This window comes from Macrobrachium nipponense, chromosome 32 (assembly GCF_015104395.2).
Source record: "Macrobrachium nipponense isolate FS-2020 chromosome 32, ASM1510439v2, whole genome shotgun sequence".
Lineage (NCBI taxonomy): Eukaryota > Metazoa > Arthropoda > Malacostraca > Decapoda > Palaemonidae > Macrobrachium > Macrobrachium nipponense.
The window spans coordinates 15293230-15315144 of record NC_061094.1 but is presented as its reverse complement, the minus strand read 5'-3'; the positions used below and the strand labels follow the sequence as shown (position 1 = coordinate 15315144).

Genomic DNA, 21915 nt, shown 5'->3' with positions numbered 1-21915 from the left:
AATGGGTATCCAGACCAAAATTATATTTTTATAATAAAATAAGGTTTCGCATATACGTACTTACCAAACATTTACAAGGTTGTAAGCTTTCTTACCTGGCAGTTGAAAATTCAAATTACTCGATGGCAGTGGCGCTGCCATCGTTAGTGTAGGTGATACAGGACCCGCCCACTTTCAGGAATACCCGTTACTGCTGAGCAAACTGCCATCAATTCGTTGAGCCGCAACATCCATCTGTGGGGAGGAGGGAGGGCTCTGATTATGTAATGGTTTGGTAAGTATATGTGAAACCTTATTTTATCATAAAAATATCATTTTCACATAAGTGACTTACCAAACAATTACAAGCTACGTAACAAACAATTACAAAGCTGATTCCATGTTCCCAAGAAGGTGGGTAAATAGACAGCTTATTGGTATAGACAACAATAATATGCTCACATTAATAATGTTTGCAGTACCTTTCCTGGTGAGAGGGCAGCTGCAGGTGAATACTGCCTCTGGTCAGCGCTCTCGTCACCTGTAGGAGACGTAACAGTCATGGCCAGGATCGTCCCTACTCATGGTGGGATTTTGTAACCATGGCGGTTCACTGACGGTTAATAAAAATACAAAAGTTTGCCCTTGCCCTGGGCAAAGACCAGCCAACCAATCCACAGAAGTGTCACCTACATTAAAAATTACCCTGTAGAGGGGAAGTATCATCAGTGCATATCATTCAGTGCAATGCAGGGATTACTGAAGGTTTTTTGTAGCATCCCTTCAACCCCTAGGTGGAACTACTTTCATTCCTTTTGCTCTACCTCTGTTCATATTCGCTTTCTTCCATCTTACTATCCACCCTCTCCTAACAATTGTTTCATAGTGCACCTGTGAGGTTTTCCTCTTGTTACACCTTTCAAACCCTTTACTGTCAATTTCCATTTCAGCATTGAATGGCCTTAGTTGCCCCAATGCTTGGTATAATGCCAAAAATCTATATAAATAAAATAAAATACATTTAAAATTAAAACAATCCACAACCCTAACCATAAAAAACTGGAGGCTACTCCAGGTACATTGTACCCCCAGGCTTCCCAAAAAACTCGACTACCTTAAAATTTCAAGGTGAGGAGATAATAGAGGAAAAGAGGTCCCCTATGCTTCCTCTCCCAACACCATGCCAGCTAATGATCCCAACCTATTACAATTTTCAAAAACAGACTTGATGTCCTTCAGATAATGTGAAGAAAACACTGATTTTGACCTCCAGAATGTCATTTGCAGGATGGAGGATAAAGACATGTTATGTCTAAATGCTAAAGAAGTCACTACTGCATGAATTTCATGAGCCTTCATTTTTAATACATTAAGAGCTTAATCTTGGACTAGTGCATGAGCTTCCAGAATCAAGCTTCTCAGGAAGAATGAAATAGCCTTTTTGGAGAGAGGACGGAAGGGGTCTCTCACTGAACACCAGAGACGATTCAAACTTCCTCTTAACGTCTTCGTCCTATGCAGATAGTATCTGATGGCTCTGACAGGACATAACATACGCTCCTCCTCTTCTGGTCCCACTATGTCCGTTAGGATTCGATGGATCCTCGTTTTTCACCAGAAAATCTCCCAACGTATGAACACTGCTTTATTCTGAGCAGACCCAACCTCCTTACTAATAGCCTGGAACTTACTCTACCTGCTGTTAGCTAAAGTAACTAAAAACAAAGTCTTTTTTGTTAGATCCTTCAGAGACAAAGAACTTAAAGGGTCAAACTGTGGACTTGACATCCACCTTAAAACCATGTCCAAGTTCCATTCCACCTCCCCAGGCTTCATTGTTCTTGAAGACTCAAAAGATTTAATGAGGTCGCTGGTATCTTGATTACAGGTAGTCCCCAGTTATTGGCAGGGGTTCCTCTGCATACAATGAATGCTGCTTCGACTTCTTGTTTGGACCATTCTTCAACAGGTGCAAAGCCTTCTGGGTCAAATGTGTCAACACTTACGAGCAGCAGCTCCCAGGTCTCCTGCTTCGATTTTCCTGATGAGAAGGAAACATTTGGATCCCCTTCTTCCGAAGTAGTGCTTTCTGAGGCTTCTAAGAGATCTTTTCATGATTTTGAGGATTGGTTAATGACTAAGAGGAGTTAGGGAAAGCTTCCTTCACTTTTCCCCATCAAAACTCATCAACCCTCTTACGCCGACTGGACGTATTTTACGTCGACTTACAAAAGTTTTTTTAAAATTCGCGGAAAAATACTTATAGGCCTACCAGCCTAAAACTTTTTGAATCACGCGCCTTTGGGGGATGCTGGGAGTTCACGGATCAAGGTGTTTTTGTTTACAATCGTTACGCAGGCGCGCAAGCGCGAATTTCTTTCTTGCCGCACTAAAAAGTCTCTGTTACACATCTCGGAAATTATTTCGTCACTTTGACATAATTTTTATACCATTGTAAATTAGCCGTTACATGAAGTATTATACATGAAAATGTGCGCATTTTTATGTAGAATACAACAATAAAATACTCATGATTGTAGCTTTTATCAGTTTTGAGATATTTTCATATAAATAACGATAATTGCCAAAATTTCAACCTTCGGTCAACTTTGACTCTACCGAAATGGTCGAAAAAAGCAATTGCAAAGCTAAAACTGCTTATTTTTAGTAATATTCAATCATTTACCTTAATTTTGCAACTAATTGGAAGTCTCTAGCACAATATTTCAATTTATGGTGAATTTATGAAAAAACTTTTTCCTTACATCCGCGCGTAACTCTTCCGAAAAAAAATCATACATGCGATTGTGGTAATGTTTGCACCATTTTAAAATTAGCCATTATATAAAGTTTTATATATAGAAATGTGTGAAATTTCATGCACAATACAATTAAAAACAACCCATGGTTGTAGCTTTTATCAGTTTTGAGATATTTTCATATAAATAACGATGTAATTGCCAAATTTCAACCTTCGGTCAACTTTGACTCTACCAAAATGGTGAAAAACGCAATTGTAAGCTAAAATCAAGTTTATTTTTGAGAGATATTTTCATATAAATAACGATAATTGCCAAAATTTCAACCTTCGGTCAACTTTCACTCTACCAAAATGGTCGAAAAACGCAATTGTAAGCTAAAATGCTTATATTCTAGTAATATTCAAGCATTTACCTTCCTTTTGCAACAAATTGAAAGTGTCTAGCACAATATTTCGATTTATGGTGAATTTATGAAAAAAATAACATTTTCTTTACGTCCGCGCGGTAACTCTTCCGAAAAATCATACGTGCGATTGTCATAATGTTTTTGCACCATTTTAAATTAGCCGTTACATAAAGTTTGTTTTATATATGAAAATGTGCGCAATTTTATGTAGAATACAAAAAAAAATAATTGAAGGTTGTAGCTTTTTCTCATTTTTGAAATATTTGCATATAAATCACGATAAATAGAAAAAAAAAAAAACCACGTTCGGTCAACTTTGACTCTACCGAAATGGGTCGAAAAACGCAATTGTAAGCTAAAACTCTTACACTCTAATAATCAGTCATTTATCTTCATCTTGAAACAAATTTGAAGTCTCTAGCACAATATTTAGATTTATGTGAATTTTTAAAAAAAATCTTTCCTTCCCTCCGCGCGCGGATTCTCCGCCACAAATCTCCGAAATGCGTACGTCCCATTCTCGGAATATTTGCTCCGTTTCATATTAGGCATTTCATAGAGTTTTATATATGAGAATGTGCGCAATTTCATGTAGAATAAACCAAAAATATTTGAAGGTTGTAGCTTTTCTTATTTCCGAAATAATTGCATATAAAAAATATATATATAAAAAAAAATTCGACATTCGGTCAACTTTAACTCGTCAGATATGGTCCGAAAACTGCAATTGTAAGCTAATACTCTTACAGTATAGTAATATTCAATCATTTGTCCTTCATTTTTGAAAGAAATTGGAATTCTCTAGGACAATATTTAGATTTATAGTGAATTTTTTTGAAAAAAATATTTGTTTACGTACCGCGCGTTACGAATTCATGCATTATTTTGTGATAATATTTTCTCTGTGTTGCTTTTATCATTTTACAATGTGTTATATACCAAAATGATCGCAATCTGTGTACATTACAACGAAAAAAAAGTAACTTGTTACCTTTAACCGTTTTGCGCACAGCGCGATTTGAATACAATTATATATGAAATTTCGTTTTTGCGCTATCATATATTGCATTATTTATATATGATAATTATAATTTTTTTTAATTCCTGATGGTTGCATACTAAACTTCAGCCAATGAAAAAAAAAAGGAGCCAACAATGAACTATTAATCTTGAAAACTAAGCGCGCTGTGATTTTTTAAAAAAAATATTTTTTCCGCTTCCGCGCTCACTCTGAAACACCTCCGGCACACGGGAGACAATTTTTTTTTTACTGCTTCGGCGTAAGAGGGTTAAGAAGGGGGTACAGATTCTATGTCACTTGAGAAGCTCCTTCTATGGGAGTATCTGCCTCCTCCCAGGGGGACTTCTCTGGTTTGGTAGATGTCGACTGCATTTCGGCCTTTTCAGCGGCCAAAGTTTACTTTTTGACTCCTGAAGTGGACCACTTGATCAAGAATGTCTTCAAGGTCCTGGAGATAATGAGCTGTCTTGACTGGACAATTGGAGCGCTTGCAACGATGATGGAGGACTGCCCTGCTCTTCCAGAGGCTGTAGCTTCAGATTGGCTTGGTGTACAGTCACTCTTTTTTCACTAAAGCATTCACCTCATCTCTGAAGTCACCATTACTGTTTTCTCCTCTCAACAAGAACCACCTTTTCCCCAAGGAAACAGTTCATAGTCCCCAAGTTGTCGGGGGTTGGAGGCCCGTATTGGATGTAAGCTCTGAACTTGTTTGCACGGAAAACCAATTTCAACACAGAAACTACTCGCTTGGTGCTAGTGTCTCTTCGCCAGAGAGATTAGATGGTCTCCTTGGACATGCAAGATGCAAATTTCCACACCAATTCACCAGGATTCCGGGAAATATCTTCGGTTTGTTTTGATGGGAAGGACTTTTTCCAGTTTTGAGCACTTTGTTTTGGGCTCTCAACTGCACCACAAGTGTTTACAAGAGTGCTGGCACCTCTAGGGAAGTTGCTACATCTGCTAGGCATCAGAGTATCACTTTACCTGGATGACTGGCTTCTCTGCTCCTCTTCGGAAAGTCAGTGCATGAAAGATCTCATTTGTTAGGGATTCTTGTAAACTAGGAGAAATCCCAACTGATACCTGACTCAGAGCATCCTCTACTTGGGAATGACTCTGAATACTCTAGTTTTTCTTGGTGCAGGAAGTCTCAACCGGACTTGACAGTATTTGACATCACGGACAAAATCAAGGAGGATCTAGCATAGTGGCTTTCAAAACCAAGAATTTCTCTTCGTCCACTCCACCAAACCCTTCAGTTCTACTCAAACGGGTCCGATGTAGGTTGGGGAACCCTGTTGGAAGAGAAGAAAATCTCAGGGAAGTGGGAGTCCTTCTGCTGGAGTGGACTCTCGATGCCAAAGTTTTCACTCAAGACCTTTGGAAAGTTTGGGGAAGGCCAGCAATAAAACTGTTCGCCAGTTTGAAGAACGACCGTCTTCCACTTTTCTGCTTTCCAGTCACGGACCCTGCAGCATGGTCCGTCGACACAATGTTGCTGGATTGGTCAGGACTGGATGCATACGTCTTTCCCCCTTTCGGCCTGATAAGGCAGGTGTTAAAGTTTTGTTTCACCAAAACATCTTGCTCACTCTCATAGCTCCATTCTGGCCAAGGAAGGAGTGGTTCCCAGATCTCCCCCGCTTTCTAGTAGACTTCACCAAACTGCTGCCATTAAAGAAGCCTCTACTCAAACAACCACACTTCCCAAGATTCCATCAAGGCCTGTCCTTTCTGGCCCTAACAGGCGTCAGACTGTCAGGAGCTTCATCAGAGCAAAAGGTTTTTTGAGGCGAGGCTGCTGAAGCTATCGCAAACAGCAGAAGAGCTTCTTCTAATAGACTTTAACAGTCTAAATGGGGAGTCTTTAAAAGATGGTGTAGACAGACTAAAGATTCCTCTTCTGAGGCGACCATGAGTGATATAGCGGACTTTCTTTTATTTTTAAGGGTCTCTAAACATTTGGCTCCTTCAACAATTAGGGGTTATAGAGCAATGCTCGCTTCCGTGTTCAAGCAAAGAGGAATAGATCTGTCCTCGAATAGTGACTTTCTGATCTGAATAAATCTTCTGAGACTTCCAAGCTTCCGAAGGATTCGTTGGCATGGAATCTTGACACTGTCCTTAAATGGCTATCTAGTCCATCCTCTGACCCTTGCATTTGTCGTCTATGAGAAGTTTAACCAAGAAGACTTTATTTTTGGTAGCCTTAGAGTTGGCAAGATGTGTAAGCTAGCTGCACACCATGGATATAAAGGTTGGCTTCTCACAAGGAGACGTGGTTTGCTCTGTGTCGCTAAGCTTTCTCTCTAAGAACAAGAATCCATCTAGTAATCCTTGGCCATGTTCTTCCATTCCCAAAACTGATGTTTATACTAGGCCGGGAGGAAGAGGAAAGGTTCTTATGCCCTGTGCAGGCGTTAAGTTACCGGCTTTGAGATGTTACCTCTGATGAACGGAGAAAATAAGAGGGGAGTCTTCCCGTTTGTGGTACTCAGTTAAAACACCCTCTTGTCCCCTCTCAAAAAATGCTATCTCCTTTTTGAGAGAGCTAATTATTGAGGCTCATTTCTCAAGCTAAAGATGTGGATTTCCCCTTCCTGAAGGTCAAGGCGCACGAAGTCCAAGTGGTAGCGACTTCCCTGGCATTCCATCGCAACTTATCACTTTCCACTGTTCTTCAAAATACCTTTTGGAGGTCTAAATCAGTTTTTGCTTGACATTACTTGAAAGAGATTAAAACAGTTTTTGAGGTTGTAATTCTCTTGGTCCTCTATCAGTAGCTGGCATGGTGTTAGAAGAAACAACATAGGGGATTGGTCCCTCTGTTTTATTCGCTTTGTATCAAGGTTGTTGAATCAAGGGAAGTCTGGGGGTACTATATAACCCTGATTGCTCACCAATTGATTGTTTCTTAGTACGATGGGTAAAGGATTTTATTTCATGTAGGTGACAGTTTTTGGTTATTGTTTTCTTCCTTTTATGTTATGTCTGGTCTTTGACAGGGCAAGGGCAATATCCTGATTTACCTCCACTGAGTCAGTGGTGAAATGCCATGACTACAAAGGTATCCCACCATATGTAGAGGCACTCATTGGTGATACACCCAAGCTCTCTACTACATAAGAGAGCACCGACCAGAGGCAGTAATCTCCTACAGTGGCTCTCTTACAAGGTAAGATAGAACAAGCACTAACATTGCTGACTATTGTCTTTTTTCAAGAATCCTTTTATATTTTTTAAATAAGCATACATCCACAGGCCCCCATCCTTGCAATGGGTAATCAGCTGAATTAATTGTTCGGTAAGACACTGCAATAAAAGTAAATTTTTATAATGAAATTTTATATCATTCTTACCGAACAATTATTAATTAAAGCCCTCCCTCCTCCCCACAGGTGGATGATTGGGCAGAACAAATTGTCTACACCTGGTCTGTTGTACCTGTTCCTCCGAGTGGGGGGAAACCCTGTCACCTACATCAGCGATGGCAGCGCCACCACGAACTTTGAATTTTGGTCTGCCACATAGGGAACCTACAGCTGTATAATTGTTTGGGAAGTATGCGATAAAATTTCATTTTATCATAAAAATAACATTTTCATACATGTGAGTGTTTGTCTACTTGTCTGCTATACACTATGTATTTTATTTTGATTCCAAGTTCACTGCATCACGTAAAGTCCTGATCAGCACATAGTACATTTATTGACTATTTATTGAATCATGGAAAGCAATAAAAAATGAGTAGTTTATCTGCTTACAGAAGCAGAGATTGTAAAAATCAAAGGGAATAAAGGGGGAAGGTGAATATTATTTTTAGTTTTTTAGGCGAGGAAATGCTTATCACAAAAGCAAAAATAAATACAGCAAAATCCTGCGATATAGCGAAAAATCCGAGATACAAATTTAGATACTGCATCCAAGATAAAAATCTGTGCTACAGTGAGACTGTGATATAGCAAGGGATGATAATATAACCAAATTTATCTAGCTAAAATGTTTTAATATGGAATACTATTCATTACTGTACTGTGCTCATATTTAATATGAAGACTAAGTTCATCAAATATTCCCAGGTTTTTCAAACATTAAACGAACACTGTAGTAAGCCAACATCAAAAATTAATATCAAAATAAATAGTTGTGTAAGAAGCAAGACTAGGTAAACATGAGAGATAAGCTACATCAAATACCATCATACCCACACTCCCTCGTAATACGATAACTTCTCTTAGTTATGGGAAGTCAAATTGTATTTTTTTCTGAGGCTATATAATAATGGGACTGGTAATGAGTAAGACCTGGTGATATGTTTGATTTAAGAAAATCTGATTTATGAAAATTTTGCTATAAAGCCAAGCACTGGAACACTTTTAGCCATTTAATGTGGAAAAGAGAGTAGTGTACTGTACTGGAGTGGTTTGACAGCAAGATATAAGAAAGGAAATGGGATGGAACAGAATTAGAGTAACAGGCTAAAAACTGGGCTTGGCTATGGGACCAAGGGAAACTGTAAACAATGCCTTCAGAGCATCACTTGAGGTGTACTGACTGAAATAACCCGCTCCCAGCTCCCAGGGGAATTTAGTCCAGTTAGAAGCTTTACTCTAAGCATGTTCAGCAGTTTCAAGGAGTTACAAGGATTAGGAAGTCTCAAAGACTTATTAGTCGATCCGAAGAGACATCGTGTGCTTTCTTATCTTTAGGAGCAGGTTTTACTGTTCATTCACAGTTTCCTAATGATTTTGTCTAGCTTTCTTTTAAACTTATCCACACTGTTGCTGTTTACAACTTCTGGTGGCAGTTTATTCCATGTGTCAGATATCTTGTACGTTAAGAAGTTACACATTGAGATGTGCTGTATCTCTTCAGTTCTAGTTTCCATCCATTATTTCTTGTCTGGTTTGCTTTTAACGTAAATAGGTTACTGTCTACTTTTGTTATGCCTGTCAGTATTTTGAATGTTTTTATTAGTTGTCCTCGCAATCTTCGACGTGTTTCTAAGCCCTACATGTTCAGGCTCTCTAGTCTTCTTTGGTAACCTATTTGTCTGATGGATGGAATTAACTTTGTAGCTCTTGCTTGTACCCCTTCTAATCTACCTTTCTTAGTGTTGGTGACCAAAACTGTACTGCATATTCAAGATGAGGTTTAACTATTGATGTGTATAGCTGCCGCACCATTTCTTTGTTTTTGTATTTGAACTGACTTTATGTACCCACTAGTTTCTGTGCCTTCTTTTCAGCTTTTATGAACTGTTTTGTGGATTTTAAGTCCTTGGTAATAATAACTCCAAGGTCCCCTTCTTGTTCTACATTATTTATGTCATTCCAAAGCAGCATGTAGTTGGCATGAGGGTTGTTTGTTCCTATTTGTAACACTACACTTATTCAAATTAAAAGGCATTTGCCATCTTTTTGACCATTCCTATTTTCTTTATATCATTTCTTAAACTTTCAACTGTCTCTGGATCTGCTGCATGTTCACCAAGTTTGGTGTCGTCAGCAAATTTGGCTATCCTGCTAGTTAATCCTACATCAATGTCATTAATATAAATAAAAAAAAGTGTGCCCAAGGACAGAACCCTGAGGAAGTCTGTCTGCTGTTTCCTATAATTCCTAAAGCTCTAAAAATTGTGCAGTGGCAGTTAGATTGATTTAATGGAAATGACAAAAAATACATTTTTACTTTATTAAGTCAAAACAAAACCAATGCCAGATTGCAACAATCACCATTAAAAATAAATGAGATGAAATTTAAAAAAGTACATTGATAACTCAAGGGACCTCAGATTGATGGATTTCATTGCTCAATGGACTCATTTTTGTGTCCAGTAAATTTTTTTTCACTTTTAAGCTTTAGGCTTTGCAAGTGTGTGTGAAAAGCAACTTTTCTAATGTGATAAGTTCTAACTAGAGTGTATGGTATAATATGTAACATAATGTATGTAATGTGTCTGCTGGACATTGTTAAATTTATGTACGTACAGTGGTACCTTGTTTGTTGAACATTTATTTTGAACTTTCCGTTTTTAGAACAAAATTTTCGAGAAAATTTTATATCGTTTCTCGAACAAATGCTCATACTTCGAACTGACTGATTAACTAAAACTACATTTTACATGTAAATTGCCTAATTCGTTCCAAGCCCTACAAAAACATCACAGTAAATTTTATAATAAAGCTAAACTGACCAATAAACAATGAAATACAACAATTTGGACCATTCAATACCTAACCTAACCGTGACTGTACCTGTATAAAGTGTATTAGTGCACAGGGTACAAGAAATACTGTACGTACATATGTAGTAAAATGTGGAACCTTACCTTTTGAGTGAAGCGATGTCCGAAAGTGGCGACAGAGGAGGAGGACAAATAGCAGAAAACATGAACACTTAACTTTATGAAACACTAAAAAATGGCAGAAAACATTAACATTAAACTTTACAAAACACATTAACAAATGGCAGAAAACATTAACATTTATCTTTATGAACAACTTGAAATACTTTTTGATTATCTCCATCTTCGTCTCCTTAGAAAGCATCCTCTTTTTTCCGTGAACTTCAGCAACATTCTTGGGACCCATGGCCAGTAACATAAGTAATTAAGTTCACGCACAACACGATAAAGCAACTTATAGTACAACAAAAGCAAAATCACTAACACGAATTTGCGTTAACAAACGAAATCTATGTGAACGAACGAATTCCAGGTGTGTACGATAATGCTGCCGAAACTAAATGGTCGAGGAACGCCTTTATGTAGATGCATGATGGGACAGATGCTGACCAATAGGAGAGCAGGATCTTACGGCGGTGACTAGCATCAGGAACCAATGGGAGAGCGGGAGGATGGTGGCGAGTCTACTGAGTTGGCGGTTTGCAAGTTTTAAAATTGTTCTCGGCGGCCCGGGCGAATCTCAGACTTTACAGTAAATATACCCTTTCGCAAACTGAATTATTTTCATAAACAGAAGCAAAAAAACCTTCGTCTTTGCCTTCGTAACCTGGATTTTTTGTATGTAGGGACTTTCATATGTAGAGGTATGACTGTACTTGTATTCAATGACCTACTGGGTCTCACAAGTTAAAACTGTATTAAATATTTTTTTTCCATTTACAATATATAGTTTAATGATAACAATATTCGACAAAGTAAATAAAAGTAAAAGCATTTAATATAAAATTTAGCTTTCAATATAACAATTAGCATAAAAATGTATAAAATCGTACGTAACCACGGTGACGTTATGCCCAGCTGACTTGAAACTGAACAAGGGAGCATTGATATGTTGAGGAGAGAAGGAGAAGAGAGTTAAAATATTATTGTATGTGAAAGAAATAAAAATTCACATAATAAGGTAATTTCCCAATAAATTTACCGTAATGATAAAATTTGAAAACAAATGCAATACAGAAAAATAAGTCTTAATTGAGCCAGTGTTCGGTGTGCCGAGTGAGACAGTCTAGTTGAACAATATAAACAAAATAGCAAATGAAAGAACAAAGCTTTTCACAATAAAATTTAGCATAAACGATTAACAAAATCATTTGTCATTGCGGTGATACACAACTAACTTAAGGTAGAGGAGGGAGCGTTTATATTTTTGAGGAATAATGAATGAATGATTTCAAGTTATTGTGCATCGTGGTATTGTTGAGGAGAGAAGAGACAGTAAAATCTTTACTATACGTAATATGTAAGTAAAAGGAGTACCAATTCACATAAAAAAATAAAATGTTATTTCACAATAAATTTATCATAATGATAAAACATGAAAACAAATGCAATACAATAAAAAAAAAAGCTTGCTCGAGTCAGTGTTCAGCGCGCTGAGTGAAACTAGAGAGAGAGGAATGGCTCTGCTTTCCAGACTTATCAGCTGATCTGGGGTGAGTATTCTCCCATTTCTTTCACTTACACTGGATCTGCCAAAATCACTTTTATTTTTGTTATGGTAAAATACCAATCTAGTGACAATTGCTTTTTACTATTTTTTACTACTGTAGAAGTAACTCAGCTCTGTAATAAACAAACTAACTCCGCTTTCAGCTTCTGCGTGCCTTTGATTGTTTGTTGAAACGGCTTCCTCGGTAAAAGTTATTTTCTCTTTCCTTTTCTTGCATTCTTGACTTATTACTTATTTGTCTGCAAAATCCTCATACTTGTTTTAAAAGTCTGCTGTTTGCCAACAGTAAGGTGATGTATTGTGGCATAATAATTATCTTTGTACCCAATATGTGAATCAAATTGATTTTGTTATCAACCTTAGCATACTGCAACCAATTCGGTTTGCTCAAAGGGGTTCCCATCTCTCCTCCCTCCATCCCCCAGCTGGCTGGCACCATTTTTACCAAACAGTTCCTAAATAGTACAAAGAAAAAATAAAATTCAGAAAATTTTAGTTCATATAACGTACTGTTTCATTACTTTATACTCTTAATTTTTGAACACATTTAATAAGAGAAAAAATGTTAAAAGGGGGACTTTTTGGGTTGGCTGGAATGAATTATCCTGATTCCCTTTATTTCTTACGGGGATATTTGTTTCATATTTTGAACAATTCGTGCTTCAAACAGCCTTCTGGAACGGATAAAGATCAAAGTATGAGGTACTACTGTACTTATAATAATTTTTTAAAGTGAAAGTTATCACTTTTTTGTCTGGCAACCAGGTGCTAAGACATTCTGATATGTTTGCCTAAAGAATAATTCCATGCATATATGTACTGAACCTGTAAATCAGAGCAATCACACTTCTGCAAACTATAGTTATTAAAATCTATTAAAACAGTTCATATATGAAACTTATTAAAGTGATTTTGTTTGAATGTTTGGGAACATGCTCTGAAATTCTAACTGCAGCCATTTGCAAAAGTCAAATAATACAGTTATATCTAAAATAATGATAGATTTTATTAAAACTGATGGATTGGATTGGAATACAGAATTTAGACCAAAGGCCACACACTGGGATAAAACTTAATTTACTCAATCCATTTATTTAGTACATATTATCTTCTCACAAAAAATTTTAACTTTGTGATCAAGAACCATTTGCATTCTTGTAATGTTTGCATTCTCAAACTCAACAGCTGACTGAGTTATACCAATACCTTTACTACTACAGCAGTTGCTAAATGAAGCATAATTTGGAGATATATTTTTTTGTAAATTACTAAAGCTTGGTTAAAATATGCAGTTCATCATTATCTAAAGGGAAAATTTTAAACAAAACAAAACTATGACTTTGTGAATTTCAGACATGATTTTCACTTGTCCAGAATATTTTGCAGCCTGCTCTGTTTCTTAAGCAGCACATGCAACCTACAGCTCTAGTGATATATTTTCTCAAAACCTTTTTCTTCATTGCATTAAGGATGACTAAAGTAATTTCATTTTTACTTAAGGAAGTCACTACTATTGAGAATGAGCAAGTTTTAACAAGTTGACAACTGTAACACAATATAAACATATGATACTTACGATAACTAACATCGACAAACTGCAGTTTCTCAACTCAGTTATTTATGTAAATACCAGGACTGGTCAATACCTATTCCTTGTTTTGCTGAGGGGTGGTTGTTAATTCTAAGAAGTGGTAATGAATTACGGACAGTTCCCGGTTATTGGCGGGAGTTCTGTTCCCAAGGGGATGCCAATAAGCGAAAATCGCCATTAGCCGAAAATCTGCGACTTATGGCTCTTACAGTGCCAATAACCGGTTATCAGCGCTATAAGCACCGTTATACCACTGATAACCGGAACTCTGCCTGTTATGGTGCCATAAATCACAGATTTTATGGTGCTAGAGAAGCGCCATAAAACCAGATCACCGGTAACCAGGGTTGCCTGTATTACAGAAGTCAATAAGTTTGGTAAGCCTGGTTGAATGTACAAAAATACCAGTTCCAGTTAGGATAGGCTATTACTTATTTAATATGAAATTGCTGTTCACTAGAAATTATGCAAGTTACTCCAGGTAACTGTATTGTGTAGGCTATTTACCATTCTTTGATACTTAGCAGTACTGTGACTTACTGGAAGGGGCAGATCCCAAACTGTCTGTTCAGTTAAAAGTGTCACTGTACTACTTACATAAAACCAGAGCTTGTATTTGCTTATACATATTAATTTTATTTGGCTGTTTAATCAGGCATGAGAGCACAACTTATAGATGGACTATACCTTTATCCTGACCAACACTGAATGTATTTCTACAGTGTTGCACATCTGGGAGATTCAACTTCGCAAATATTGGAGAGCCTTGCAATTTGGGTCTTGAAGGACTGGGTTCTGATGACAGCATTGGAGATGAGGTTTCAGAGCCAACATCAGATATCCTTTTAAATGTGTATTTTCTGAAAAGTTTACAACAAAATGAAAGATTTAGTAACTATTGAAGGTAGCAACACATGCATTTTGATTTTCTAAAATCAAGCCTTGAATTCTAAGTGAAGTTTATCGGTAGGCTAGTCTCGGCCTCAGTGTGATAACCACCAACATACATGAAAAGATTCACATTGTGCAATAAACTGATAATGAAGGTAATAAAATCACTTTTACCTTGTATATTATTGGCATATTCTAGGAATAATTCTACCTATATCAATGAAATCAACTTTTATCTATGCAAGCCCAGCTGACAAAATGTAAGCACTGAGTTATGGCTGCACTCACAGGAACCTATATTTCAGTATCCTTTCAGAAATTTTAATGGTAGTGTAACTACAGTAGTAATAATTAAGGATAACAATATTCATATTTCCTTAAAATTTCATTATCATTTTGTGGGTAAATAATCCAATTCTGGATTATGTACAACTTTTTAGAACAATTTATCATATGAACGATAACTATCGAACATTTTTGTATTGTTGTTAGGGGTTGTTATGATTGGCGATGAAATTTTAACAAAATAATAGTTTCCCTTTTAGGCAATATGTGTAGGAAAAACATGTTATAAAATCTACTTTAATTCATTTATTTTGAATTTCTAAGGATACAGTAAGAAAAACAGCATTTGTAATAAAATCATCTTTACATAAAAGCAAAAGCTAGCCTGCCCTATACACAAAAGGTTTTGTAATTTAGCAGTCGTCTTAAACTACAGATATGAGATAAATTCATGAAAATTCACCATAATTTTTACCTCGTCTTATCTAAACATCATCTTATACATGGAAATATATGGTAAATGAAAAATATAAAGTATATCCTATATTAATAGAATATTTGTTTTAAGCTATAATGCCTGATGCTAGAGAAGTGGCAATTCTTTTGTTTTAGTGTAGGAACTAGCCCTGCCCACTATCGGGGGAGTGATGAACTACTAGGCAAAGGCCTGTTAATTTGTTCCTTATCTTCTTTCAAGGCAGGAGGGCTCTGAATCTGTAATTACTTTGGAAGTACTATATAAAAATGGTTATTTTAAAATATAAAAGGGATTTTGACAAAGGAAAAATCTATTTCTGGGGGAAGACCTGTGTCGCCCAGTGAAATGTCCCTATAGCACTCATTTCTAGGTATAAATAAATGCTAAATATACCAGAGAAAAAGCCATATAGAATGCTGGAGTTACTACCTCCAGCTCACTCACCCTTATACAGTGTCAGTATAGCACAGGGGCGAGTGGAAGCCACTACCACAGATACTTTGCCAAATAGAAGTCTCCTCTCTCAAAATCCCCCTCTAGAGAGGTGCCGTTACAACGTCTACCTTCCGCTCTCTACTACTACCTCTGCCAGAAACCCTCATTCCTGAAATACGCACCCAAGCTTGGGCCAGCTAAAGAGTGGGGAATGGAAAAAGAGAGGGATGGGTTCACTGAGCGACACAGGTCTTCCCCCAGAAATAGATTTTTCCTTTGTCAAAATCCCTTTTCTGGGCTCGACCTGTGTCGGCCAGTGAAAAAGTAACAGACGAATTGGCCATACAAGCTTGGAAAAACATAAACAAAAATTTTTATGAAAGGAAAATAAAATTTTCTTAAAATTATTGTTTTAATAACCACGGTAAGGATAACAAATTACAAATGGCAAAAAGCACCTAATATGACCAAATCCATACTATCACGGGAAAATGCAACAGGTAATGCTTATAAAAGCAAATATCAATGAACTATGTACATGTACAGGAGTGGGTTAATGAGCAATCCAGTCAGGAACAAAAGGCAGAAAGGCAGGGATTACAAGCCAGGCAGGTAGGTGAGAGCGAGTACCAAAGGATAATTAATAGCAAAATAATAAAATACAGATTTAGAGTTACATAACTAGGCCGTATCAGGGGAGACAATGTTCCCTGCAGCCACTGCCGAATATTTAAGGGACTCTAGAGTTTTCAGATAGTGGCGTTTAAATACTGTCAGGGATTTCCAACCCGTACATTTTTTAAGATCCTCAAAGTTCATATGATGAAAATAATTAACTGAGGTAGCCACAGCCCGGATATCATGGACATGAGGGACTGAATCCGGATTGGCTTGTTTAATAAAATAAAGAATTTGTTGTCTGATGGCCTTCAAGGAAATGGTTCCACCCTTTTCTCTAATAAAAAGAGGACCTGAAGACCTTTTAGAAGTTCTGCCCAGATAAGATTTTAATGTAATAATAGGACATAATGATGGGTCCTGTGGAAGAGGGACAATCTTCCAAGAAGACCACCTGTTTTGTGGGTCTTCATTCTTTGCTAAGAATTTCCGATCCGGAGAGAGTAGAACTTCTCCTGACGGGAGGAAATCAATATGATTTGGTTCTCTAGAGAGAGCCGACAGTTCAGATATTCTGGCGCCTAAGGCCAGACTCATTAAAAATAACGTTTTCCTGAGAAGGGTTATATATGGGCATGATTCGTTATCAGTATCTGAAGCCAACTTGAGTACGTCATTCAAAAACCAGGAGACCGTGTGAGGGCGGTCTACCGGTCTCAGATGAGCACATGCCCTAGGGATAGACGAGAAGTACGAATCTGTTAAATCAATATTAAAGCCCAACTGAAATATCTTCCTCAAGGCAGATTTAGTTGTAGTAATGGTACTAGCAGCTAGGTCTTTTTCGAAACGAAGTTCTAAAAAATGAAATTGTCAGATTCGTAGTCATCTTCTGGACACTTGATTCTTTTAAAAAGATGGCTAACTTCCTCACTGCCGAATCATACTGCCTGATTGTTGATTCTCTTTTGTCTGACTCCACGAATAGGGTGTTTAGTGGGTCAATACTAGCGTCCTACTATGCCGCAAACTTCATGAAGTCCACAAAGTTAGGGCATTCAGAATTCTTGAGGAAGCTGACACAGTCTGAGTTTGTACTATTTGAGTCAGTTTTGAGTTGGGAATCCGACTGGGACGGAGTTTCAACTCTAGTAGAAGAGGAAACCAATTGCTCTTCGGCCAGTTGGGTGCTACCAATGCTATCCGTCCTCTGAAAGATCTGACCTTGTGTAAAACTTTCAGCAAGAGGTTTATTGGTGGAAATAGGTAAATCTTCTGCCAATTGTTCCAGTCTATGGACATTACATCTGTGGCATGAGCCAGAGGATCCAGATTGGGGGCCACATAACACGGGAGTTTGTGATTGGAGTCTGTGGCGAACAGGTCTACCTGAAGGCCCGGGACTTGTTGGCAAATCCAACGGAATGATTTTGTATCCAGAGACCACTCAGACTCCAGCGGAGTTGTTCTGGATAGTGAGTCCGCAATGACATTCCGTACTCCTGCCAGATGAGTAGCTGACAGGTGCCAATGATGTTTCATTGCCAACGAAAAAATTACAATCATCACATGATTTATTTGGCTCAACTTGGAGCCTCCCCTGTTTATGCAATAGACTATCACTGCGCTGTCCAAGACTAGTCTGATATGAATGTTCCTAGCCGGAGCTAGCCGTTTCAAGGTCAGAAAAATGGCCATTGCCTCTAGTAAGTTGATGTGGAACTGACGGAACGTTGTCGACCATGTTCCATGAACCTTCTTGTACGGAGAGTAGCCCCCCCATCCGCTCAGAGAGGCATCCGTGTGGACTATCAGAGACGGCGGGGGAAATTGTAGGGGCACCGATTTGGAAAGACTCCGGACTTCCGTCCATGGGCGGAGTCTTTTCCTTAATATTGGCGGAATCAAGGAGATTTTGTCTCTGAACTTGTTGTTGGCTCTTTTCCGCCAAACTCGATTGATATCCTTCAGTCTGGCTTTCAACAGACATCTGTTATTGAAGCAAACTGAAGTGAACCTAAGATTCTCTCTTGGGTACGACGAGAAGCCCGTTTGTTCTTGAAGAATTGTCTCGTAGCTTTCGCTATCTCTCTGCGCTTCTCTGGCGGAAGAGATAGTTTGTGTGTGGTTAGATCCCATTGAGGAGCGAGACAGGACTTTTCCTTGTTTATCCGGAAACCCAGGTATTCTAGGAATTTTATCACGTTGGCTGTTGCCTTGCGACATTCCTCGTCGTTGGTTGCCCAAATAAGCCAGTCGTCTAGGTAAGCTACTAACATTACCCCCTGAGCTCTTAGTTCCTGTACTACTGTCTCTCCTAGTTTGGTGAATACTATTCTGGGCGCTATGTTGAGCCTGAATGGCATGACTCTGAACAAGTAAGCTTGTTTTCCTAGTTTGAAGCCTAGGTATGGAGAGAAGTTTCTTGCTACAGGAACATAATAGTAATCGTCTGTAAGATCGATAGAGGTGGTGACAACCCCACGGGGAAGTAAGTCCGCACCTGCGAGACGGTTAGCATGCAGAACTTGTCGCTTTGAATGTATGAGTTGAGACAAGACAAGTCCAAAATCACTCTTCGTTTGTCCGAGTCCTTCTTCAGTACACTGAACAAACATCCTTGAAATTTCAGGTGACTGACTATCTTTATTGCCTTCTTTTGAAGAAGGTCTTTGGCATAGTCTAGAAGGTCTGTCGTCGGAATCTGATGGAAACTGACTGGTGGAGGAGGCCCTTTCTTCCATCTCCACCCCAGACCTTTCGATACAATACTGTGGGCCCACGTACTGAAGGTCCAATTGTCCCTGTAGAGGTACAGTCTCCCGCCCACCTGCAGAGACTCATTGACTGGTTGAGGGCTTACTTCCTCTGCCTCCTCTGAAGCCTCTGCCTCTAGAGCCAGCTCTATGCCGGTAAGCACCTCTGGCTCTGCTACCCCTTGCGTGCCTATTATAGCCTCGAAACGCCCCGTGTTTCAAAAGAGGCGTTGAAGGCTGGGGAAGTCACAAGGGCAGCAGAGCTCGAAGGTTGCTGAGTCGGTTGACTCTGCAGCAGAACAAACTGCTGTTGTGGTTGTGCCTTAGATGTCGAAGGCTTGCTCATCTGGGAGACAGGAACTGCCTGTACTACTGCTTGAGACTGGGAGGTCTGGAAAGGCTGATACTTCCTAGGCCTCTTCCTACTTTTGGATTGTGGTCCGGGGATCTCAAACTACCTTTTGAAGGGAAGTCCCCAGCGGACAAGAAGGTTCTGGTTAGCCCTAGCCACCTCGCTGAGGACGCTGTTAACCACGTCCTCAGGAAAGAGGTTGGCCCCCCAGATCGGCGCCTTTATGAGTCTGTTAGGCTCATGCCTGATAGAGGCATTAGCAAAGACATGCTTCCTGCAGGCTCGTCTAGCCACTATAAAATCATTCAGGTCCGATTGAAAGGCCTGCAGCAGTGACTTCGTCAGGACCCGGAATAGAGGCTCCTCTTCAAAGACAGCAGCTGTCAACTCTGCCATGGTGACTGAGTTAATTGACCTGCTCAGCCTACATCTCACTTCAAATTCCGCCTTAATCATACTATCCGGAATTCTAGGCAAACGTTCACTGAATTGTGTGGAGGCACACTCCGGGTCAAGTTTCCCCACCGTGAACGTTGTCGGAGCGCCAGCCCAACACGAGTGATCTCCGGGAGAGAGCAAGGAGGTAGACTCCATCTCTCTTAGCTGAGGCATGGGCTGGTCCTCCATTCCGGCTTGCAGTGTCAATTCTGCGATCTATGACGTGCAAGGGATCGGGACGTTCTCCGGTGCTACAAACATGGTATAGCAACCTTTGTGGGGCGTCAACTTGGTGTTGACGCACTCCCATTCCGTAAGGGTGCGGACCCATGCCGACTGAGCCCGATCCCTAGGGTAGATAATAGTCTCTTTCAGGACCTTATCTACCCTGACCAATGCTTCCTCAGCTATCTAGCGTAGCCCAGGAAGGGGAATTGTAGGCCCGCCGGGAAGAATTCATAGTCTTCCACGGGTCGGGTTCTGCAACCCTCAATTGTAAGCTTGCCCTCTGAGAACGGAGCATGTAGGGCCAACTGCCACGGGTTGCTATTCTCGAATGGCAGGAGCTTAGATGCGTCCGGCACCGCAAAGGACTGCGGTGTGTTACCGGACTGGAGGAGTCCGGTCACCAATTCCTCCTGGGCCTGTAATCTTTGGGTTAGAGACATGATGGACTGTCCGGATGTCTCTAGACCAAAGGCGAGTTGAGTGGACATCGATTGGAGTCTCGAGTCCACTATTTCGCTCATCTTCTGCATAAGAAGAATGGCAAAGGCCTCTTGGTCGAAGCTGGACTCTGTCGGTCTGGCTTTAGAGGACTTAGCTCTCGACCCCTTGGGTGGGGGAGTAGCTTTAGCCGAGGAAGTCGAAGGCTTGGGGGCCAATGACGACCTGGCAGAGTCTGCCGGGGAAGGCTTGGTTGGTCTAACCGCCTTCGGCAGAATCCTCGCCTTCAAGGTTTTCACCTTGGAGATCACCGAGCCCGACCTATCCCAAAAGGTCGTGGACTACGCAGGGAAGCCCTGAAAGGAAGAAGAAGAAGAAGGAGTAGAGCTAAAAGAAGGAACGTTAGCCTCACGACTACCTGCCTCACTTACCTCACTACCTTCCTCCTGATCCTCGATGGCCATGGGCTCCCGGTGCAGGCTGATGGACGCCACCTCCTTTGTCACATCAGTGCACAAGCCCTCTTGGTTCTCCTGGGGGGCTTGGGTCTCCTGGCGGATCCGCTCAATGATGGGAGCCGTTACATCCGCCGGCACTGCTGCCGAAACCTTGGCGTTCGGGTAAAGGAGGGAGCACATCTCCTCTGACAGCACGTAGGGTTGGCCGGCTCGCACGTTTCTCCAAAACCCCCCTACCCAGGCCTTAAGGGTCAACATTGAGGATTTCTTGAGTGCCAGATCAACCTGTAAGAGATAATCAATTCAGGATCCCCAATGTTGGGGACTTTCCACTTATCTATTTTGACTATTCACACCGATATGTGTAACATAGAATTCAGAGTAACAATGAGACGAGGATGCTACCTACCGATTCATCTGATAAGTTCCTAACCAGGCCGCAACACACCATACAGGCTTCCGGGTGCCAGACCACGAATCCCTCCAAGTGGATGGCACAGCTGGCATGAGACCGGCAGACCCCATGAACATACGGCTTATACAGGGCAGCTGGGCACCCAACTCCTGGCAGTGAACCATCTGTAAGTTGCAAAGATACAGGAGTATCATCAAATAATGCCGCCGGAGTTAATTCCGGTGGTATGAGTACACTTAAACTAGTTACTTAACCAGTTAAAGGTAATATCAACTATAATCTTCAACTTACTTGTTATTAATAAAGCTCTGGATGTCTCCGCCTGCTCCGGAATCCATACTTTGGGTATCGCCAAAGCTATAACTAGTGGAGTGGGCCTGATACGAGCAGAGCAGGGAAAAAGGGGCAAACCTTAAGCCTGAATCTGATCGCATTGGAGTAG

General features: G+C 39.9%; 1 protein-coding gene across 1 annotated transcript in view; it reads right to left on the bottom strand.

Moving 5' to 3' along the window:
* LOC135207370 (endonuclease 8-like 3) overlaps positions 1-21915 on the bottom strand; it is a 320821-nt gene that overhangs the window by 216997 nt on the left and 81909 nt on the right. Inside the window, exon 3 of the mRNA XM_064239098.1 lies at positions 14369-14541. Coding sequence (XP_064095168.1) covers positions 14369-14541 — 173 coding nt within the window. The remainder of the gene's footprint in view (positions 1-14368; positions 14542-21915) is intronic.